The sequence below is a fragment of the Micrasema longulum genome, unplaced genomic scaffold (assembly GCF_059751315.1).
Source record: "Micrasema longulum isolate JH-2025_06_02 unplaced genomic scaffold, ASM5975131v1 h1tg001032l, whole genome shotgun sequence".
Lineage (NCBI taxonomy): Eukaryota > Metazoa > Arthropoda > Insecta > Trichoptera > Brachycentridae > Micrasema > Micrasema longulum.
The window spans coordinates 154,418-180,010 of NW_028278220.1; the positions used below are offsets into that span (position 1 = coordinate 154,418).

At 32.8% G+C, this 25,593-nt stretch overlaps 1 protein-coding gene across 1 annotated transcript in view; it reads right to left on the reverse strand.

Annotated features, from left to right (window-relative positions):
* LOC148277448 (obg-like ATPase 1) overlaps positions 1-25,593 on the reverse strand; it is a 44,915-nt gene that overhangs the window by 5,313 nt on the left and 14,009 nt on the right. Inside the window, exons 4-8 of the mRNA XM_088232876.1 lie at positions 19,468-19,595; positions 12,888-13,063; positions 10,432-10,509; positions 8,081-8,178; positions 6,523-6,663 (exon numbers count right to left, since the gene is read on the reverse strand). Of these exons, the coding sequence (XP_088089002.1) occupies positions 6,523-6,663; positions 8,081-8,178; positions 10,432-10,509; positions 12,888-13,063; positions 19,468-19,595 (621 nt within the window). The remainder of the gene's footprint in view (positions 1-6,522; positions 6,664-8,080; positions 8,179-10,431; positions 10,510-12,887; positions 13,064-19,467; positions 19,596-25,593) is intronic.

Here is a 25,593-nt window from a genome sequence, read left to right on the forward strand (position 1 = left end):
CCGGGAAGAACGGTTTGATGAATAGATATTTGAATACAGTTTTTCTATCACTTTCACAGATACGTCCCCGAATACTGTGCGAAAATGACAATTACACGTCGGACTGATTAAACCTAACTAAAAATCGATAAGTCGTCGAGCGGAGGCGATACAGTTGGCTAAGCCATATACTGCGGATGCCTTCTGAGAGCCTTGCTACGCTTGCCTACTTTACAAGGCATCAGGTTCTCGACGTCCTGGACGTCAACTGCTGACTGTCGTCGGCAGTTTGTCAGAACTTCGGGGCGAGAACCTGATTTGGGAGGACGCAAAAGAGTTGGCGGCCGATAGATGCATGGAGGCTCTTTGTGGATACCATGCGCTCCACTAGGGAGCGGACTTGGAATGATGATGTAAAATCGATAAAATCGATAAAATCGGGGTTAGTATTCCCGTTTCCAAAACTAAACCGATTTTTTTTTTTAGAATAAGAAAAAGAAACTGTGTTCACACGTTTTGCTTTTTTCTAAAATAGGTACTTGTATTTGAAAACCGAAGATAGCAGATAAATCTAGGCGCTTTTAACGGTTTTTGTGTGGTCCTAGTTCCTATAAAAAACAATTTATAAAAATAACAAATAGAGACACGCTAATGATGGATATCAATAGTTAGTAAAAAATCATCTCTCTATTGCCATAATCTAGGGAGAAAACAAGGGAATAAGTTTGCATGGAGAAAAGTCAGACAGGGGATCCTCTTAAACTACATAACTTCAGATTAAAAATACGTTTTTAAATACAAAGTTTCAAGTCAAATCATCGTAGCTTTCGACAATGTGAATTTTTAATGAATAACATGTAAACATACCCATTACAAAGTCAGTGTTTTTTTTTTATTATTTGTAATATTATTGTAGTAACATAATATCGAGGTGTTGGATTATCAAATGCAAATAAGAATCGTACACATACGATTTAATGACGGCAATCCCATCCAAATTTGGTCAGTGGTCTGTCTCGGGCGTACATCGCGCCGATTATCCTCGAATAAAATAATATCGTCTAAAAAATAATAATAACGACCAAACAATTTGGATATAAGACAATAATAACAATAATGGTACGTCTACTCCACACACTTCGGCGCGACCATCCGTTGGAATATTCGGCTGTGGAATTATTGGAAATAATTAGGGTCCGGCCGCGCCCGCACAGAGCAATGGCGCCACAGAAAAACGGATTTGAATATTTTTAAAGTTTTATAAGGAAAGCTTTATTTGAATATCGTTAGGAAAACGCATGACGTGCCCAACGTATCGTGATGCTAAACTGAAGGTAGCTAGTTACTGTCTTATTTTCCACAAAAACAATAGCTTCATTTTTTTAACATTAGTCGTTCAGACAGCGGATATCTGTACACTGGTCACACTTCGCCTTAGCTTAAAATGCTGCTATTTCCAAATAGAAAATATCTTATATCTATAATTTTTCAGATAATTTGGTCATATTCCATACTAGTTACGTTTTAGCTATGGCAAAAATTGCGTTACCCTCAACAATTTGAAAAAAAAAGATATGGCAAATCATTGATGATATACAGTCATATTTCCTTGGCTTCAATTTATTTCTGTGAAACTCGTTACCATAGATATAATACAATAGAAGGAAAAAAAACTGTACTTAAAATACAACTATTTTTATTTATTTATTTCACAGTTTTAAAAAGTACACAGGTTCTGTTTCGGTCCCGACTAGCTAAGAGATTCTTATGTTTAAGCAGGACCTTCTTTTTTAGATGAGTTTTTTTTTCATTAAATGATGCTTAAACAAATAAAATCAATAATAAAAATTGAAGCATAAATATAAATTAGAAAATATACCATTAATAATTTTAAAAGTCGGCCTCGTGGTGTAATGGTCAGCGCGTTTGCCTTCCATGCGAGAGGCCTCGGGTTCGATTCCCGACATGGTTGATATGAAATATTTATTTAAAAAGTGTTTTCACACTAGAATATTTCATAGTCCCTGGACTGGTAGCTGAAGCGCAAGACTGATCATCTTACCATCATGTGACAAAAAATGATCAAGATACTCTGCGATTGGTGTACCAATGCAGTGCCCTATGCACTATTAGGTGCGGGAAGGGAATGATAATGAATGAAAAAATTAAACAACAAAAATACTAATAATAATAAGAAAGTTAAAACAAATATAAACTACAAAACATAAAAAAATATAAATAAAAAGAACAATGAGATATTTAAAAATTAAAACAGACACAAGTTTTAGTCAAAGAAATCGAAGGTCATAAACAAAATAAGGTTACGACATTTGTGTAGGATTGAAAAATGCTTATATTTAATTGAAATTCTTAGGATAATTTACAAATATATTTAAGTATTTTTCTACGTAGTCGCCGTCAAGATCGAGATATTTCTGTAGTCGAGGCACCGGTTTTGTATGCCAGTGTCATAGAAATCCGGTGTTTCAGGTGCTTTTTCACTGCTTCTTCGACCTCCTGATCGTACCACCTAAAAACTCTTTAAGTTTAGTGAAAATGTGATAGTTCAAAGGCGCCGAGTCGGGTGAATAGGGGGATGGGTGACAATATCCCATCCAAACGATGTCAACAGCCCCCGAGTAACTCGCGCAGTGTGGGGCCTGGTGTTGTCACGCAGGAGGCTTACTCCCCGGGTCAGCATTTCCCGTCTGCGGTTCTGTGTGGCTCTTTTGAGTTTTTTAGGGTATTGCAGTAAGCCTTTGCTTTTAAATAGTAGTCCCTTTAGGCATAACAACGACCAAAAAGACCCCCTTACGGTCCCAGAAAACTGATGCCATAACTTTTCCGGATGAATGGGTCATTTTGAACTTCTTAGTGGATGGGAAGATGATTGACGCTTCCGAAGTGATTGTCTTTTGGATTTTGGGGTGTAATGACACACCCTCGTCTCATCCCCCGTCACGATAGAGTCCAGAAAAGCTTCTTTCTGTGCAACGGCTGCTTTAGTACATGAAATAACCGTGCGGATGAATCGTTCGCTTTCTAGTAACTAAGGTTGGGGTTCGAGTCCCCACGGGTTCTAGTTTTTGCAATAACGTTTTCTTTTCAATGCTTTTTTTGGTTAATCAAATGTTTGTGTTAAATAAGAATATTATTTTAACTAAAACTTTTAGCCGCTAACGCCATTTGTTAAGGATTATTTATCATATATAAGAAAGTCTTTTTTTTAATGTGCCATACTACCGCAATGGACATTTTATCAGAATTTTCGCAGCTTACCAATCTAAAAACTCACCGCTCGCTACTGCCTTGCCTACGGCTAACACATAAACAGACATGAGTTTAACTTATGAGCGTAGGCAAGCTATAGTATAATATAATATATATGTTTCAAAATTATATAAAATGTTTCCTTCGGCACGGGACTCCAGTGAGGAAACATTATCTTTAATAAAATACATAAATTGTAAAAGATCAAATAAAAAAATATTAAAAAAAAAATATATATATATATAAATAAATTAAATCAATACAATAAATAGAATAGACAAAATAAAATAAACAAATATGTTAACCCACGAATTAAAATTTTATTTTCTTCGCGCTTGCAACGTTGTCTATACGTTATTAAACCAAATTTTACACAAAAACATAGCATTTTGGATTATTGTTGAACTGTTTAGGTATATAACGAATCAAGAAAGAAGAATTTGAATCATGGACGAGTGTTTTTTTTTATTTACGGCGCATTCGTCTACTATTCTTGAGATTCCGTGTTCGATTCCGGCGGGGTCGCCTTGAAATATTTGTTTTAGTTGTGGTTTAACACTGCAATATTTCACCGTCTCTGGACTGGTTTCAGAAGAGTAAGACTGAAAAAGATTGGAGTGCCAAGGCAGTGCCCTAAACAGCACTGGGTGCGGATAAGGAAATTATGGTGATTACATAAGAATCTTAATGATTAGTGAAAAAAATTAGTTAAACATTTCGGTTCGTCTGACGACAGCTATTTGAACGAAAATGTGCGGCTGATCGGTTTTATAAAATTATATAAATTTTGATTAGATAAATACGGCAGCATCAGTAGGCGGTCAGTATTATGTACGCCAGTGGTCAGAACGATAAGTAAAGCGACCAAAAGCTCGTAAACAGGTAGAAATAAAACACAAACACATCCAGCCGCGGCCAAATGACGAATCCAACCTCCATTTCATCTTATCATTCCACATTATTGTCATTATCTCCGTCATTACGATCGACTACAATCCGATCATCGGTCAGCCCCATTATCAACCCGTCCCTTTCTGTACGCCGGCCTTTTCACGAGATAAAAAGAGACAAAAAAACCAAACAAAAAATTGAATTCGTGAAAAAATTCCGAGGATCGATTTTCAAATTACGAACATGTTTTTACTTTTATTTTATCGACATCAAAACTTATAACTACGATATATTACAAAACAAATACCTAAATAAAAAACGTTGAAAACAAATAAATCGTCAATGGTGCCATAAGCACAAAAAAACTCTGTTTTGAGTTAAGTATGACTTTTAATAGGATTTGGAATGTAGTACGCTATGCCAAACTGCCATAACTAAAGAGTTCATTTAAACTGAGCCCTTCTCGTCTATACCGCATCTTAGTAGCAATTAAATCTAATCTTTGTGTTTTACACTGTCGAATAATATATATACAGGGTGTTCTTTAAACCCTGTCACATCCGAAACCACGATGATCAGTATGAGCAAGAAGACAGTAAGTAATAAACCATTTGTTTTTTTTTCTATATTTTATTTTTTAAGATTTTAGTCCTTCTAAAAATTTATTTTAATGTGCCAATATGTCTTCTTGCTCATACTGATCATCGTGGTTTCGGATGTGACAGGGTTTAAAGAACAACCTGTATATTTATATTCAATAAAAACAATTATTTATTTTAAAATATTTTCAATTGTTAATTTTAGAAGTTTTGAAGATAGGCAGTGTATGGAAATTTCGATGAATAGGTATTTGAACGTTGTTTTTCTGTCACTCTCTCGCAAATGCCTTAGGACTGATTTTGCCTAAATAAAATTGACGAAGTCGACGTTTCGCTGTCCCATTTTCCGCACCCCAAAGCTTAACCGATTTGGTCTTTTTTTTTAAAGAAAGAATATCAAAATGAGACTTATTGTTTCAGTACCTTTCCCGTTTTTCAAAATTATTTATCATATTTGTAAACCGTACGTCCGAAGACGGGAAATAAAACTGGGCGCTTTTTTGGGTTCTTGGATGGTCCTAGCTCCCATAAGAAACAATTTATCAAAAAAGCAAAACGATAGAAACACTCCAATAGTAAATATCTATAATGTGTAAAAAAAACACTCCTCTAGTGCCATACTCCAAAGAGAAAATACGGAAATACGTTTGTACGAAGAAAAGTCGGACCGCGTTTCCTCTTAAAATTAAACATTATTAAGTAAATACATAGTTACAAATCTTTACTTTATAATGCTTTTACGTAACCATAGAAACAGGTTCGGTGTTCTTAAATATAACCACGTTACTTAATATTACCTATTAGTACACATGACGCACCCGAAACCCTCTAAATTTATGACGCTTAACGCATGCCCAGACTTGCCATGCGCGTATTGAGTCATTCTTTAACCACCGCGTCAGCCGGGTTTTGACGTGAGCTTGATATTTCATTTGAAACCCAAATGCCTGATTGTGCATGAAAGCGTGCAAAAATTGTTCGGATAAAAGGAAAAAAGATCTAGGAACCTTGTTTATTTTTGAATTCCAAAACATAAAATAATTCATTTTCAAATACAGAATTCTTTTTGAAAATTTCAAACTCTGCTCTTCTCATTAACAGGGGTGCACTTTTATTAAGGAATGCGATTTGAAAATGCATTGAATGTCCGTTAATATTACTTTAGTATTACCAAAACCCCAGTAAATTATAAGGAATTTAAGGAAATAACTTGATTGGGATCCATAAAAAAACGAATGTTGTTTGTAAACATTTAAAAACAAACTTTTTTATACACAAAAAATTACATCCTTCCAATTTTTTTATATATGCATTCTCGGCTAATACATCCCTGGTAAACAATTAAACTTTTTTCAACTTAACAAATCGAAGATTTTAAGAGCTATAAATATGCTCACGGCAAAGCTCTACATTTCGCTGAAAACTGCACGTAAATCGGTTTAGTAGTTATTCAGTCCGTCGAGGACACACACGCGAACATTGCCTTATATATATATAGATAATACAATGAGGCATAATTAATTAGGCACGTTACAATCTCGTAAAAGATGGAATTTAAATTGGTGAAACAACACTGGCTGATTCTTATGAGCCAATTGAAGGCAATATTTTTTTCTCTAATTTACATTGTAATAATACAGTCGTAGTCGTTTGTATTGAGAGTCTTTAGATGCTAAATTACAAAACATGGGTAGCAGGAAAAGATGAAGTTGAATAAAAAATAAAAAAAACAAAGAACACAAATTGTTATAAAAAATAAAACCAGTAGAACCAAAAGACTCACCTAGTGATGTTGTTTTCTTTCAAATAAGCAGCTTTTTCATCACCTTCCATGTCAGCTAATTTATTCTCGAAAGATCCAGAAAAAGGAATGAGAAGTGCTCCGGGATCGTTCTTGTCCACCCATTCTTTTAGCTTTAGTAACCTGGTAAAGCAAACGTAAACCTTGGAATTTCGACACAAATGACAAATATTGATGATGAGACAGCATTCATTTTAATACTGATAGTAGTGACCGACCTAAATCGGCCGAAACCTGTGGTCGGGATGTGTCAGATTACGTTTGGCTGTACTCGGATGTAGTTAGAGATATTGGATTGTTGTCCATTAGTTAATGAGTTATTGTTTTGCCATTGTCTAAAATAAAAACTAGACTGATTTTGTGATTTGTTATTCGTTCTAAGATCTTCTGTATTGTAATTCTTTTATAGTAATTAAGTTAAAGTTCATAAAGCGTACATTAAATAACTGTTGTTACACAGAAGTTTCACATAACGAACCATTAAATTTCATTGTGTATTTTATTCAACGCTTATTTTAATGAACTCGTAAGGTTTAACAATAAAAATGCATAGTTTTGGGCGTTTCGAAGTCACGCTTAACTTATTTTTTTCATTTTTTTTAATTTACTTATGCTTTATTAAGTTATTTCATAACATTTTAAGAACTAATATAAACTTTTATTGACATTACATTTTTTTTATCTCTCAATAACATATTTTTTCAAATAAATTTCAAATATTTCGATCTTTTCTATCTCCTTTTTTTCTTTAGCTTCAATCCCTTGTTGTTTTTGTTCATTTTGGTTACATTTTTTATTATATAATACATACCACTTAATTTATAAAAATAAAAAAAACCCACATAGGCATGGCCTGTGCGTGGGCATACTAAATCTAGAAAACATTATGAAATCTATGGTGTAGATGCATTTATAAATACTTCCATAAATTTATGTTTCGGCCGAAACTAGAGCAGAAGCCGAAATTCGGTTTCGGTTGAAAATCTTGTTTCGGTCGGTCACTAATTGATAGTCCCTAATAAAAGTATCAAAATATTTACTTTTGTACTTATCAATTTGTGAGATAAAATGTTTTTTTTTTTAAACAGCTCTCATTTAAAATTTGAAAACAAACACGCTTCGTTGTTCTACAATCTTGACCAATTGTTACAAAGTCAACTTTTTAAAAATTTGTCACGATCTAAATACAGGAAACACACAACCTGTGCTGTAAAATAAACATGATACAATGTTTTTTTTAAATGCCATTCTACAGGGTGTTGGTGATGCCATGCTGCAGGGATGAAACGAAGAGGGGGGAGTATGATACACCGTAAACCGCGCGACCGCACTCCCCTTGACACTGCCCTGCAGAAGTAAGCAACCATTTGTTTTTTTACCAATATTTAATTTTACTAATTTTCTTCGTTCTAAATATTTTTTGAATATGCTAATATGTCTTCTTGCCCATACTGATCATCGCGGTTTCGGATGTGACGGGGTTTAAGGAACATTTGTATATCCTCGTAACTTCAACTAGAGCTTTCATTTTGTTACTTACCACTTGTTTTTTTTCCTAATGTAGTCTTTCTCAGAGAGATTCACGAGGTACATCGCAGGCTTTGACGTCAAGAAGAGATGCTTATTTAAAACTTCAATCTGAAAATAGGAACTACATGCAATCAACAAATTACGACTACTACAATTGACATTATTATAATTAAACACATTTCCAACGCGTAACTGGGCAATCATAAACCCCTCGAATGACGACAATAATGAGGAAGCGTGTGTTTTTTTTTTATTTGTTGACAGACTATTAAACAGCAAATTTAAAAAAAAATCGTCATCATTCCTTTTCCACACCTAATGGTGCATAGGGCACTGCATTGGTACACCATTTGCAGCACTTCTTGATCATTTTTGTAACATGAAGGTAAGATGATCAGTCTTACGCTTTAGGTACCAGTCCAGGGACTATTAAATATCTTCTCTTCTTTTCCACATCAACTCCTAAGTGGAGCATGTGGAAATTACCATTTGCCTCCAGGAAAACCTATCGCCAGCCAGCACTCTCGCCTCTTCCCACGTCAATCCAGCGCCTCGTTCCGCCGAATAAAGTTGAAAGATCGTCATCGACGGCCTTCCAGGACGGCGTGAGCCCGCAGGTTTAAAGAAGAGACAATTCGGGTTTAGGTTCTCCTGAGGCACGCGCAGCACGTGTCGTCCAAGCCAGGTTCACCGCCGCATCCTCGAGACGTTCGTTATAGGAGGCTTCTGCGTCCGTTCTCGGACTTCAATGTTAGTTATAAATCGAAGTTTGGTGTTTTGAGCTTTGGTAAGGTGCCAAGATTCGCACCCATACAGGAGCACTGGCATTATATAAGAGTTGAACAATAGGCGTTTCGTTTTGACCGAGTATAGACAAGAGTTCCAGACAACACGCATAATGTTAAAAGTTGCTCCAGCAATTCCTAGGCGGGTGCGAGCTCTTTGTGCATGCTTCCATCCTCAGTTATATGAACTCCCAAGTATAAGAATACTATGAAATATTCTAGTGTAAAAACACCCTTTAAATAAATATTCCATATCGACCATGTCGGGAATCGAACTCGAGACCTCTTGCATGGTAGGCAAACGCGCTGGCCATTACATCACGGGGACGACTAAAATTAGCTATGGATACAATTTAAAGTCTTAAAAGGATGATTTGCATTTTTTTTTCTTAACACTAAATATAGATTATAAAGCAAATAAAAAAATTAAATATGTGTATTTGGTCTGTCATTTACTTAAACATTATTAATTTTCTTTAATTTGCCGTGCGTAATTTTTTGATAAATTTGTATGGAGTGAACCACGAGTGAACCAAGTGAAATTAATAACTATTCAAATGCAAATTAAGCCTTTGAAAATATAGTTTGAGATAAACATTGAAGCCATACGGACGTCGCGTCGCGTGAGTTATTGTTGATACATTTAAATACGAAAAACGTGTTTTCGTGAATAGATAAAATAATTAACCTCTCCTTAAATAGAAGATACATATATTTTTTCAAAACACACAAGTATTTCATTCGTGTGGGGTTTAACATAAAAAATATATTCAAAATAACAAAGTTTTATAAAAAGACCAAGCAAGTTTCTTTAAAAAAATATGGTCAAGACAACATGGAGACGTATTCTGACTTTTTAACTAACCATTTTTTTTTTATTTATTTTTTATTTTCTTTTATTTAGGAAACATACAGTACAGTTACAAAGTTTAATATTTTACACAATTAGACTTAATTCTAATGGACCAGAGAAGTTTCCATATTATAAAGCAATTATATGTATGGTTAATTATGAAAGGATAAAAAAGAGAAGGAAAAAGAAAAACATAAATGAAAGTTGTTTAAAAATTAAAATTTAAGTGAAAAAATGATATTTTAAAGTTTATAGTTTGTAGTGGGTATTTACAAGTGGAAATAATATTAAAAACGAAGAAAATTTGTAAGAGTAATTAAAAATTAAGAATTGAAATAAAGAATGAAAAACATGCTCAGATGTAAAAATAAAATAAAATAGTAATAACAGTTTTTTAAAAAAAGGAAAAACATAAATATACACATATTTATTTTAGGGGATTCAAAGAAACGATGAGATGATTTATTGTAAAGAATTTTATATATACAGTAGAGTTCTGTTTATCCGAACTCCAGTCATCCGGATTGCCAAATATCCAGATCGTTTTTAAGGAAATAAAAAAAAGGAGGAGTTTTTAATTTTAATTTAACTGTGCAATTAACTTTTCCGGACTTTAAGTAAGTGTTTAATGTGATACCAATTTACTGTATCATTTCAAAAGCAATAAAATCTGGCACTCCTTAATCCGGATAATTGGATTTTTACTGTAGTTATCATATTTACCTCCGCCGCACTCCAATCCCCAAATCTAATGTGTTTCTTCTCATCAACCAAAACAGTTTTGATTTTTTGCAGAGCGTCCTATAAAAAACAATTCGTTTAGAAAACACGCCCTGAAAATTCGAGAAGATCAATATTCTTATTGAAAATAAATATAGCGTGTATGAGATTGTCATTTTTTTGAAGTTCGAGATTAGCAATTAGAAAAAAAATACAAATCTGCTTTCCTTCCATACTTTTACTTTTATTTGCTATTTATATTTCTTGATATTTTTATGTTTTCAATTATGTATTATTCAATTTAGTACTCAATCTTATTTGGCATATTATTTATTACTCCTATTTCTTACTACAGTGAAGAATGAGTTTCTAGAAACCATATCTCAATTATCATTTCAATTGTGTTTTTATATATATATATTCTTTTTCTATTGATTTCAATGATACTATTTTTTTTTATATTTTTTTTTTAATACTACTATATTTTACCAATATACTTATATTTTGTTGATTTAAATGATAGGTACTGTTATTTTGTATATTTGATTATGTATGAATCTAAATTTATGTCGTTTATAATCTACATTTAAATATTTATGTCTGATTTTCTTTTTTAAATTGTATTCTTTGGAATTTTATTATTTATTACTAATAACTTTTTTTTCTGGATTGTTATTATACTGCATCACATGTCATTATATTTTAATCTGATTAATTTTACTATGTATTTTTTATTGTTAATAATTATGGCTTGACACGGGCACAGCCTAAAAAGCCTTAATAAGTTCACTTATATTTAAACGAGTGTAATTTCGAATGAATAAATAAATAAAAATATTTTTAATGAAAATATTGTAAGACGTCACTCCCCATTATGTACACAAGAATTGTTTATTTATTTTACGTAATGGGAAACGTTAATGTAAATATATGTATTTGATTCATGTAAATAATTGTATTTAGTTGTAATATTGTATTTTTATTTGTTATTAATAAAATAAAAAAATAGCAGTGGTTTATATGACGTTTTGTTGATGAGGTCAATTTAAGAGTATCAAACCCCGTATTAAAATGGAGACCTAACAGATTAAACATTCACATTTTTGTTTAAAAACACGATTTTTATTTATATACAATTAAAGGTAACTTAGTCAACCTCCTATTGTAATCGGGGCCCAGGGCCAGTATGTAATCACGGTTTGTATTCACAAACGCTATTTGAGTAGGTATATTTGCATAAAAATTTAAAGCGTCTTCGTCAGTAACCTGTAATTAAACATGTTTTTTTTTTTTTTTTTAAAGAAATACTAGCGTTCTTATAATTTACCCAAATATTTCAATTTTGATGGCCATTTTCAACGAGTTGTAAATAACTCACTATTAGAAAAAAAAGGATTATATTTTTCTTACAGTTTACTTACTTTTACTTTGTAGATAAAATTGAAGATAAATGTTAACTTCTCATTGAAAATTATATGCCATTATTTTATTGCCTTGTATGTCTTTGCTACTTAGTTTTATAATCGGTTTCATGTTCATAAGATTGTTCATATAACTGTCGTAATTGGCTTAGGCCTTATATATAATAAATAAATAATACAGGCCCTGGGCCCCGATTACAATGACAAGTTAACATTTATCTTCAATTTTATCTACACAGTAAAATTAAGTTTTCTGTATGAAAAGCAGAATATGCATACATTTTTTTCTTCTAAACATGTTCAATTATAGGTTACCGACGAAGATACTTCAAATGTTCATGCAAATATACTCATTTTCGTACACAAATATCGGTTTTTCTGCAAAGACAGTCAAAGATAACTCTGTTAACTTCCCATTGTAATCGGGGCCCTGGTATCCGACATAAAAACGGGCCGGACTGGACATCGGATAGTAAACGGCTATCGTATTCATCCTTAATTTGTTTTAAGTTTTATTTAACATTATTAATCTAATTATCCTGATTATCATCTTGAACGTGATTAATCTTAGTTATAACTGTTATTACAAATTAATAAATAACCAACCGATTTGATGTGTCAGATAAGTTATTTTAATTTATGAATAAAACATATGCCTGCATAATGTATTTAACATAATTATTCCCAGGGAAAGAACTCACTTGAGACGGTATATAAAAATAAACATTTTTATAACAAATTGATAATTTAAAACTGATGGGAAGCAAATATTAGAATGAAGATATTTTGAAATTGATTATCTTATTGTACTTCAAATGTTTTTTCATTGTATGTTCTTTTATATGTTAATATGCCATGTATTTTTTAATGATATTTTTGTTCTGTATAATATATATTGTAATATGCATTTTATTAAAGTGTTATGCATATTTATATTCGTCCCAACTCAACTCCGGACTTTGGTTCCATGGAGTTGGGATTTGTGTCTCAATAAATGTTACGTAAATATATTGTGAATAAAATAAAGTTTTGACTTACAAATTCAGGCTTGAGTTTCTTGTCTGCTCCACGACCAGCTGTCTTATCCAGTTTGTCTATGTTCTGCATCAGATACTCCTCGTCCTTCAGCCGAAGTTCTTCTCCGATGATCTCTAAGTCCCTGGTGGGATTGACGTCCCCTTCTATGTGGATTACATCATCGTCCTCGAAAGCACCTGATCAAAAGAAACAAATTATTTCAAAATTATACTTGATTAATCATTTTTATCAAACCCTTATCCGCACCTGATGGTGCATGGGGAACTGCAGCGTATTTCTATCATATGTTACAAGAAAGTAAGGTAATCAGTATTACGCTTCAGGTGCCAGTACAGTGATAATGAAATATACAAGTGTAAAACCACGTTCAGGCAAACTTTTCTTCAATTGATTTCCCTTTCCCGGATTTTAACCTGAGAGTAGCTATCGAGTCAAAAACACTCGTCCAAGGTTCTGATTCTATTTCACGCAGAACTGTGTTCTTCATCCGCCTGGACACAGACAACACACAGAACTGTATTTAAATTATTTTTTTAAATTTAACAAACGGTAATTGTTTTATATACAAAATATCAGAACATGTAAAAATTCAAGAAATATGGATGGTCAAATATAATGGAAGAATAATGAATGTCACGGTGTATACAGTGTGCCAACAACAGGTCTAAAAAGGTTTTTTTTTTATTTCCGTTTTAAAAAAAATATCCGTCTATCATAGAAAAATATCTCGCTTTTTCACTGATATAATAATTATAAAACCCATTGTGTTTTGAAGGTTAAGAATCTTTTAGGAGTTGGGCGATTGAAGAAAATATTTTTATACATATTATTTTTTTTTTTTCTATTCTTCTGTAACTTTTGCAGTAATAATAAAAATTACTATTATTTGCCCCCACCTATTTTTATCACTTTTCGATCATTTAGGGGATGAAAATGATTATTTTAGCCTTTTAGAGGGATAAGAGGGGTGAAAAGTTCTAAAACATGAATTTTGAATTTACAGCCCTCCAAATCAAATCCATGGCCATAAAATTATTACCAAAAAGTGATAAAAATAAGGAGGGCTCCCGCAAAAAAGAGGGTGATGGAGGAAAACGGGGGTTATATTCGGATTCAGCAAGTCATTTAACATAAGAACCAAGAGGAATGGCGTCAGGGCTCAAAACAAAAAAAAAAAGCCAACCAGTGTAATTATATCATTAGAATTGTAAAAATCCGCTATAAATATTTAATGCATCTTAACGCTATCCTCAATGTATGAAAAAAAAAACTTCGCGGCGCAGTTAGTTAGACGGCTAACTGTGAAACAGGCGTCGTGGGTTCGATTCCCGCCAGTTGCAAGAAAAAAATCAAAGAAAGATTTTTCTAAATTAGTCTGGGTGTTGTGGTGTATATTTCATTACCTCCTTCCATATCCCCTCTTTCCTACCCGATGACAAGCCTCTAAATGAAGATTTAGCTCGTTATTCCTTTAAAATTAATATAACAAAAAATAAAAAAATCCTCACTATGTAAAAAAGATACAAACTGAAAAATGGTAGAATCGCTAATAATTTTTAATTTCTGGAACGCTTTTCGTTGAAAAATACGTCAAGAGGATAAATAGAGGGAATAAAACGGAATAGAGTCATTTGCACGTAGTTTTATCGTCTGTTTTGCGCTATAATGGATATAATTTGTGTTTTAATGTTTTCTGCCTTCATGTCGTGCATCGTGCGGGACAATCACAACTCCCTCCACTATTTACTTTGTCGGTGCAAGGTCTCCATTAAGACTGCTTAGTACAGTCTTATTTATTTATTTATTTTAATAAAACACAAAAATTAATTCGTTGATTATCCATATCAATCTTTGTAGTGCTTTCACGCTTATAGATTACGCAGACAAGGTAGTCAGTCTAAAGTTAACCGAGTGGCGCTGTGCCAGGGGGTGTCCTGCACCCCGCAAGACATCGGAATCTCCCCTGACGTATACAAGAAAATAAAATTAAGCTGCACTGTGATAAATACCAAATTGGAATCTTAACTGCATGACAGTCAAAAGAAAAAGTGCGATTTCATTCATTAGATGCGATAAACAGAAATGATCAAAGTGGAGTCACTAACCCAGTAGTAGCAACGCCGGGAAAATGGGGAACTCCAGCACTGCGGAAGTTATGGAAGATTTCCGGTTTGCTTACCGTCAATGGACCAATGGGCAGAACTGATCGAGAATTTCATTTATTTATTTATTTTGGAAACCAACACAGTCATAATAATAAACAATAGATAAAGAATAACAACCAATAACAAGACCAATTATGGGTTTCATATGGAAACAAAAATATAAAAAAACAAAACGTACAGTTCGCTAGGGGTGAAAGGAAGTGGTATGGGAAAAAGGGAAGGAAGAGAAGAAGAAGAAATAGTAAGTAAATACTAAACAATGAAAAAAAAAATTATAAAAATTTACTCATACAACATACAAACATATACATACACACACACATCCACATATACATTTATATACATACATACATGCACATACATACATATACACACATGAACATATATATATATATATGTATATGTATATATATATACATTTACATACACATACATACACACATGAACATATAGGCATACACTAATGCACATACATACGCGTACATATATATAATTAATAATAAAATAATGAAAACTAATAAGTAAAACGATAAAAAAATAGTAACTAAAAAAAAACTTTTGCTCTTGTGTCGTCTCTATCGCAATTTCGATACATTTTTACAACAGTATTTTATTTCGTTGAAAAGATCTATTGCGGTAAATTTTTTATCGTATGACGAGCATACTCGATAAATGTATTCATTTTTACCCAGATTCGATCGTTAAAGATATGTTGAAAAAAGATTATTGAGAATAAGCGGAAGAGAACCTATGACGTCACACGGAGAATTATTTTAGAAATACAAAACGTTAAAAAATAATAACGCAAATAATACGATACATAAAAATTTAAAAAAATGTTTTTTGACTTAGTTAAATAGTCTACTGATAAATAAATAAAACCGCCGAACTTCCTCATTAGACGGTAATACAGAGAGACCGGTGTAATAAGCTGTTGGTATTTAGTGGCGGCACGCGGTAGCAGAAGAGTGGTACGAGGACCACCAAGAAACAACAATTCGTGATGAAGATCACGACGACAGATGGGACTGTAAATTGCACCCAAGGACAAGGTCAAAATAAATAAGATTGAGAGTCGCAAGTACTAATGTTATTATTTTTTATGTTTTATGAGATAATATTGAATTATTTTGTTTTTAATTCATTTTATAATTATTATTTGTGAATAAATCGTATTGTAGTTGACGTGAGAGTTCCTACACATCCATATAAACAAAATAATACACCGGGCACTCTAGAAAGTGCCTATGGGTCTGTGGAGTGGCTACATTATAAATAATATATATGGAGCTAATAAATCTAGTATTTTTTTTTTCTTAGAAGGATGGGAAGCGTAATGTGAGATGGATACAATCTTTAAGACTAGACAGGAGTCGACTTTTGTAGTAGAAATACTGTTTATTTGGTTATTTATTATTATTATTATTTTTCTATTATGATTTGCTTTTTTAATTTCTAAAATTTCTAAGTTGTCTTATTTCAACATTTTATTTTAAACATAAAGAACTTTAAATCCAAAGTCTTTTTTGAAATTATAATATCAGATGGTTTGCCGATTCAGAATAAATGATTATTATTTTGGCATCTAAAGTGTTCTTTTACTCTCTTATTGACGTTTTCTTTAATTTAATTAAATAAACAATATTTACTTTTGTCCACTCCTGTCTAGTTTTAAAGATCGTATAAAAGGGAATTACCTATTTATAATGTTTAAAAAGGCAATGTGGATAGTGAAGCTAGGTAGAAGACGCTTGACTCACGCACGGAAGGTTCCGGGTTCAATTCCCGGTGACAACACAAAAATTAAAATGCTGGGTGCTCTGTGATGTAATTCACCACTGTAATTAGGCTTCCTGGCCTGTTGTGGTGCAAAAAAAATGTAGAAGTAAAATGGATTGTCTCATTCGCCCAAATCAATATTGAATCAACCGCTCCACAAGTGTATAGCTTATGTTAGGTTTATGTTCTTTTCATTGTGCGTTTTGTAATATAATAAATATAGATGTACATATATACCTAGTTTTTAAAACTGTGAATATTTTGTTAATTATCTCTGTTTATTAAGTTAGTCTTCTTTGTTTATTCTCTAATGTAAAAATTTTTCAAAAAAGTAACCCGAGTGAGGTCACATTATTTTTATTATTGTTTATAGTTTGTATGAGAAAAATTTGAATAAATAAACAAATAAATAAAATAAAATATTTTATAAATTTGGATTGGGTAACTTTGTATATGTATTTATTTTTTGTTAAATTTTTGAAAAAAAAACTCTCGCTGTGGACAGTTGGTTATAAAGAACTAATGGCCTAGTAATATTGTGATTAGTTTGCGTCTATGAATGGGTTTTATTCCCGACATGGTCGACGTGAAATATATATATTTTTTAAATATTTTTTTTCATAGTTCCTGGTCCAAAACCTTTTCAAAATTCTTTTTCTTATTGATTTTCTTAAGGTAAATTAGTTTAAACCTTTAAAATCCTTAGTCTGATTTAAGGGATATTTGGACATACACAACATCTCGCCGTTTCCCCGTAGGGGTAAGCAGAAAGGATGGAGAGCATATAACTCTGGCTTTGCATACATACCTCGCTTCCTCTACACACATACATCTTCTCATGCACGCACGCCGATTTTTCCTACTCTTGACATGTACATCTTCAAGTATTTGTTGAATTTGATCGTGTCATGTCTTTCTCGGTCTTCCTCGTTTTCTGCATCTATCAACGTTCGCATGGTAGATCCTTTTAGCCGGTTTTTTGCTCTCCATTCGCTCTACATGTCCACAACAACGCAGCGCCCCTTTCTTGATTTTGTCGATAATGCTTGTCTCAGCCTTACATAGTGCACGGATCTCGATATTTGTGCACCTATCATACAACATTTTACCACAAATTCGCCTGAGAGATCGCATTTCGACAGCATTTAACCTACTTTCATAATTATTTTTCCAATTCCACACTTTGCTGTCATACTTTAGCGTCGGCGCCAGAACTCTATTGTGATTCGGCACTTACATAAACAAACGTTGTTAAATGAAACTATGAATTTTGATGAATCTCACTAATATTTTTTTTATTTTTTTTTTAATTTAAATTTTATTGATAAACCCTTACGGGTTACATACATTTAACAAAATGTTTTCACTTTTAAAATTCACATTCTACTGTTAATAATAATATTTTTAACATCTTTTGTAAAGGTTGTCCGAGTCTTTTGTTTAGTTTTGTCTGGTAGTTTATTGTATAATTTCAGTCCATGGTTTATAAGTCTTGATTGTCCTTTTCTCGTTTTAAAAGATTGTGTATGATATTTTTCTGATATTCTCGTATTGTGTTCATGTTTACTACAATTTTTTTCAAGTTTTAATTCTTCGTCTACAATTTCATCAGTGGCTAATTTATGAATAAAGTTTAAAGATTCTAGTTTAAAGAGTTCAGTTACGTTTAGTTGTTTAGTTTTTACGGTCAGATATTAGAAACTTGACTTCGTATCATTCCAACAGAAACAATATTACTGATGATTGGACTGTTATTCAGTACGAGTTAAATATCGAATTGGTTGAAATCTCAAATTTAATTTTTAAAAATTCTATGAGAAACAAATACAGGAACTTAAAAGGTAAAAATTCGCGAAATATTTTTCTTGTCACCCTTCGTTCGCCTGTTGCAGATAATTTATTTAAAAAATATTTCATAATCCCAGATCAAATAAGTTAAAAAATACTCTAAATGCATTGAAACCACAAAGCAATCAATTTTTTTACAGTAATTCTATCAAACTTTGGGAATATTTCGAAACGCTGTAACCGCGTGTTTCCATAAAAATATTATTCTTCTTCTTTCTTTGTCTTCTTTCAGATCTGACGATCTGTTCTACTTAAGCTAGGGTTTCCTAGGACAGCGGTGCCCGTATCTTAACGGCCGTAGTGAACGGTGATGCGGTGGACAGCCGTCGTAACGGTGACTAGAGAGTTGTTTCCTAGGAAAACGGTGTTGATAACACCGTTAAAATATAAAACCACTCTCTAGCCACCTCTACGACGGCTGTCCACCGCATCACCGTTCACTACGGCCGTGAGATACGGGCACCGCTGTCCTAGGAAACCCTAGCTTTAGAGTATTCACGCACGGCGTCCTAAATAAATAGCACCTATGTATTAATATATTTGTCAGTTCGGAGACAAAAGTCGAGCTGAGAGCCCGTCGATTCGAATTGTACAATTTTTGAAAAATATAAGACGGGATTTGGGACTGCGTAAGTAGGTATTATACATAAAACATCTAGCGTCGGCGGCCGGCTAATTTAATTATTCATTAATTAATTTGTGTCTTGGCCCTTAATAAAGGTTTTAACTGTTTTATTTATTTCAATAAACGTCATAGATTTTAATTTATAAAATGTGTATTCACTTACGGCAAAGATGAAAGACGGCATCACATGCCTTGATGTGGGAGAGGAAGGCGTTTCCTAAGCCCTGTCCTTCGGAGGCTCCCTTTACCAACCCAGCAATGTCCACCACATTCAGAAAAGCGGGAACTTTACTGTTGACAAAGAATATGTTTTGTTATTGTATCTATGAAGGAAACATGAAAAAATATATATATTTGGGTGGTTAATTATGAGTTTGGGAACGCTGAAAAACCAAGGAAAATGTATCCTTTTTCCCTTTTCGTAATGGCCAGTTGGTCCAAAACTATTGAGTTTAAAAATGTTTAATGTTATGCTATTAAGGCGTTTTCGTGGTTGTATGAAAATAAAGGGGATATTTAAAAAGAACTCATTTTGTCGATTTTGACACAAACGCAACTAGGCGCCTCAGTTGAAGGCGCGCAGCCTAGAACACCCCAGTAGGGATGTGAAAAAGCTTATAAACAAAGGAGGCACACAACACAACAAGTAATTCTCTTCCTTAATCTCTCCTCCTTTCCTTTTTCCTCTTTCTTCTTTCCTCTTTTTTCCCTTTTCCCATTGAGTAATAGTTTCGATTTAAGGTAATTTATAAACAAATACGTTTATTTCTATTTTTATATATCTTTAAATTTTTAATCTTTTTTTTTCTATTGAATATGTTCTGTAACTTGAATTATAAAAATAAAACTTTTATTTTATTGGTTGGTTGGAAGAAATTGCCATTTAGCAATAAGCCCGCCAATGTACAAATAACATTATGTACAAAAAGTTAAATAAATAAATAAATAATTCATTGAAGTTAGTAAACAATGCGCGTATCTTTGAAACTGTTTAGGAAATAATCCAAAATAATGACTATAATAATAATACCTATCTATATTTTGAAAGTACAAATTACAGACTACACATAACAGGGTATTTTCACAAATCGGGAATAACGTTAAAAATATAATGTATTCAAAACAAGTTTTCATTTATAATTTTCGAGTTTACAAATGAGCACATACAAAACGGCTCGCAGTTGGCATCACGTCATTTTGACGTCACGCGTTATGACCGCCGACTGCGCTTCCATTAAACATTGCGTACAAGTTTGGCGCCAAAACGTCATACGTGCCGTTTGTCCCACAGGACGCGAAACGTCTCGTTTTCGAGTAATTCAAAATGGGCATATTTTAAAACTTCGTAGAAAATTTATCCGATGTCGCACGAATAAAATATTAGTACCGTTACCATCGAAATTTATTGCTTATTTAAAAACAAAAATGTAGTAGATAACGGAACTGTTATGATTGTTAATAAACTGTTTATATATCTGAATAAATTGTTTACGTTAATATTGATTGTCTAATTTTTGCATATTTTTTGTACAGGTAGATACTTATATATATTTTTTTCTTTAAGCTCTTTGGAAGTAAAAAAAAATATATAAGGCTTAGGTAACGACATATTTTTCGAAGGTAGGTCAACTAATTGATGCCTTGTATTGTATTGTTTATTCATAAATGAAAAAAATATACAAGAAACAGCTTAAAAAATATATTAAGGATGTATAATCGTGAATCTTTTAAAATTTATTGCAACAGAGAGGGAAAACATTTTTGAGAAGAGAATATGGAAGTCTAGGCATTTACAGGGCTTATGACCCGTCTTTAGCTGGTTTAAGTGGCCAATTTACACACCGTGTAACATTCACCATTCTGCCCATGTTTAAACATTCACATTTCCTCAACTCTTCCATATGTTGACTTTTGCGAAGTAAAGGAGCTGAAACCTTTCTCATGCGGGTGAGATTCATCCGGCTGAACCAAATCACCTACTAGGCAACGCCTGAAAACGATTTTCCAATTTTTATACTTCTCCTTTTACCGGGTAGTTAATTCAACAATGTTTGAGTATGTCCAAATGCTTTTTCCCTCTCTTTTGCAATAAATTTAAATATGAATAGCTCCCTAGAGAGGAAATCCAGCCAGTCTGCAAGCATTTGGACATATTTAAACATTGATGAATCTTTTTAATTGATTAGATTAATTCGATAGCGGTTAATTTCAATATCTTATTTCAATACCGATAAAATATACTCAGACAAACTTATCAAAAGATGTAAAAAATATTTTTTTGAACAACACTTTATTAATTGTTTTAATGAATGGTGCGACATCAATTGTCTTCAACTTAACATTGACAAATGTAAAATAATATCTTTCTCGCGACGAAACAAAACTATACAATTCAACTACAAACTAAAAAATACTTCACTTTCAATGGTTTCGTCAATAAAGGATCTTGGCATTACTTTAGATTGTAAACTCTCCTATCGTGAACACATTGATAATATTGTTAACAAATCTCTCAAACTTCTCGGTTTTATCAATAGAGTGACGACAGACATCAAAAATATTAATACAATCAAAACTCTTTATTGCTCACTAGTTCGACCCCATGTAGAATACGCTTCTCCTATTTGGTTTCCATTCTACATGACTTATATTGACTATGTCGAGTCTGTCCAACACCGTTTCCTAAGAAAAGTGGCATGGTTGCTCGGATTACAAAGGGGTCATTATTCCTATTTTGAAATAGAGCAATCTCTTAATCTATCCTCATTGGAGAGACGTAGAACTGAGATGGACCTTATATGAATTTTCAAAATACTTAATGCTATAAGTGATGTCGCATCTCTGTTGCAATCAATTTCTTTTCATGTTCCCAACCATGTCACTGGAAGTCAAAATCTGTTATTTATAAAATCATTTAAGAGCAACTTTTGTTTTTATGCCCCAATGTCCAGAATGTGTAGATTAGTCAATTCATCACACGACTTGGAATTCTTTGCGATAGATCTTCCGGCTTTTCGTAGATCTCTTCGCGACTAAACAGTGTGGGATGAAGTTGGATTGGCATGGTTTAGCTCGAAGTCTTATGTCTTTCGTTTTTATTAATATATTATATACCATTATTGTTTTGCCCTTGTTTGTCTTTGCTACACAGTTTTATGTTATTTTAGGTCGGTTTTTTGCATTAATGTTTCTTCGTGTAACTGTTGTAATTGGCTTACATATAATAAGGCCGTATATATAATAAATAAATAAATAAATAACAGAGTATGGATAAAAAATGTATATATTATTTTTGTAAATTGAATGTAATAATCCGTATAGGTTAATAAATAAATTTTAAAATAAAAAAAATAAAAACAAGGTAAAAAAAAACCGAATACATATTGTAAATTGTAGCTGGAGCCCTTAGCTCCGAATGTAATGCAAATAAGGGGCAAGTTACATTTCACAAAGTTCGGTTGTTCAAGCGAGGAATGCTAAAATGCAAAGTTATTTCGATTCCGGGTGGTACACAGGAACCAGGGAATTTGGCCCAAACCTACACAGAAAAGATCAAGGAGAAGTTTGATTTCTCGCCTAACCCCTCGGTATCCAATAAGGCTCCTATGCAAACCAACCGAATACGAGTTCTTCCAACACGGAAAAAAGCGTAATTTTGGCTGAGGCAATCGACGTTCTGGCAAAGGGTGCGCCAATCGTCTCGCAGGGTTGGTCCGAGGGTGGCTCCGTCGCGAAAGGGGAAATTAGCAATTCAAATGGAACTCTACTCTACGTGGTTCTCTGCTCCGTGGTGCATGCACAACATAGAAAATGCCAGAGGAGATCAATCTAAGAAACTAACAGCTAATAGAAAAAGCGAATAAATCGCGTGCTTAAGACTGCACGGCCGAAATAAAAACAAAGATATTCTAATTGTTAACTATTATAGATCAGCACACAATAATTCATGTATGTAAAGCGTTTAGTAATTAACAATATAATAACTTTTGTTTAAATATAAGTTACCAATTAAAAATACTTGGTTACAATTCTACTTATTTGACCAATCAGATTTTGTCGATAATGCTTATCTCAGCCCAACATAAACATAATGTACGGATCGCGCATCGGTCGTACATAGTTTTACCGCACATTCGCCTGAGAGATCGCATTTAGACAGCATTCAGCCTACTCTCATCCCTGTTTTTCCATACTTCGCTCTCATACATCAGGGTCGGGACCAGGGCTCCATTGTGAACTGCTAATTTTGCCTCTTGCGACAAACATTTATTTGCCAAGGTTGATTTAAGTGCGCCGTTCACTCTGTTCCCACCACTCACCCTCCTATCAATATATTTCCCATTCATTCCATCCCTAGTAAACATACTTCCCAGATACACACATTCTTCTACCTATTTTAGCATGACCCCATTCACAGTGATTTCACATTTAGTCATAATTTCATTTCTTTCAAAAAGCATCACATTCGATTTATCGACATTCATCAGCGAATCGCTTCCCTCGCATACATCGTGGACTTTCGTAACCAAGAATTGCAGCTCCGCTTTTCCCAAAAGCTTTTATATATTTTATCTTTCGTCTTTTTCTAATACTCCAATGAAATTTTATTAGTTTTAAGCTTTCTTTATCCTGTTCATTGAGACATTTTTTTTTACACGGCTAACTTAAATTTATTTAAGGTCTAAATTTCTACAAAGAAGTAAAATTGAGAGATATTTTGGGATATGTAATTTTTTAACTTTATGCAAATTATTAAAAAAACACTGTAATAATCATAAGCAAAAACACAGTACCTATGTCAATTGTTTCTTAGCATAAAACCTATACGTGTCATATCAACAATGTGTTTTTGCTAACGAATCTCTAGATATCGTGTTATTGTTTAAAAAAAACACATTTTACCGTTTTTGGTACTGAATTTTTTTTACTGCTTTTTGGTTTATATAAAATAGTTCAAAATTTATTATAGAACAGCCTCAATATTAATTCATTTTGTGATTTTTGTCGAAAAGCTGTCCTTTTGCTGTATAGCTGTTACGTAATGAACATTTTTAGAGCACCATAAGGTCGATTAATCGTACGAGATTTAAGGGCAACGTGGAAATTTTTATAATATTATAATTTAATATTTTTATGAAAAGGTTATTCGTTAGAGGTATACATACCTTCATCAATGTAACGATTTTCATCTTGCTGGTGTGAAGGTTGAATTTCCCTGCAAAGGAGGCAATCATTTGCGTACTGTCACGCGTGATTTGACATCATTTGAATTGTGATTATAAGGTTCACGTAGCGGAGGAACCGGGGCTTTACTTCATGGGGAAATTGTTACATCTTTACTTATCTTACCTGACAACGGAAATTATCGCGAGTTGTAGGTGTATTTAGGAAACCTATAGTCATGCGATTCCTCTGTACGTGTGATGTCACCGTACTCCTCCTAAACGGCTAAACCGATTTACGTGCGGTTTTCAGAGAAATATAGAACTTTGCGCTGTGCGTGTTCGTGGATATTAAAATCTTCAATCGAATATGTAAAAAAATAATTTAGGAGCATAAATGTTTTATTCATCGATCTACCAGGGTTGCATTCGAGGAGAATGCATTTGCAAAAAAATTGAAAGATGTTGTTTTTTTTGTGTAGAAAAAAAGTTTGTTTTTGAATGTTTTCAAACAACGTTTGTGTTTTGTGGATCTCAATCAGATTCATTCCTTAAATTCAATATAATTTCTACCCATTTAATTCTTTTTATTTGATTTTTGGTAATACTAAAATAATATTAAATTCAATACATTTTTAAAAATCGTATTCCTGCATAAGTACACCCTTTGTTGGTGAGACGACCGGAGCTTGACGTTTGAAAAAATTTTTTTTTTATGTTTTGGAATTCAACCATAAACAAGTACCTACTTAAATTCAATATTTTTGTAATACTGTCAATTTTTAGTTTTGAAATTTAATCACAAACAAGTATCTAGGTACCTAATTATCAATGAAAAGTATTTTTCCAAGGCAAGCCGACGTTTGGGCAGGACAACTTCTGTCGGGTCAGCTATTTGTATATAATTTATTTATTTAGCGTACGGCAGGAAACAAAAAGACATGAAATAATGAGATTTTTTTAAATTTTAGTGAAGTTAAACAGCTGAAACTTTTATTGTTATGAAAAGATTCATTTCAAAATCAACAGATGGAAGAATCGAAGAAATATAGATGTTCAAACATAGGCAAAATGGTGAATGTTACACAGTGTGGAAAGTGGATACTTAAATTAGCCGATGACAGGTC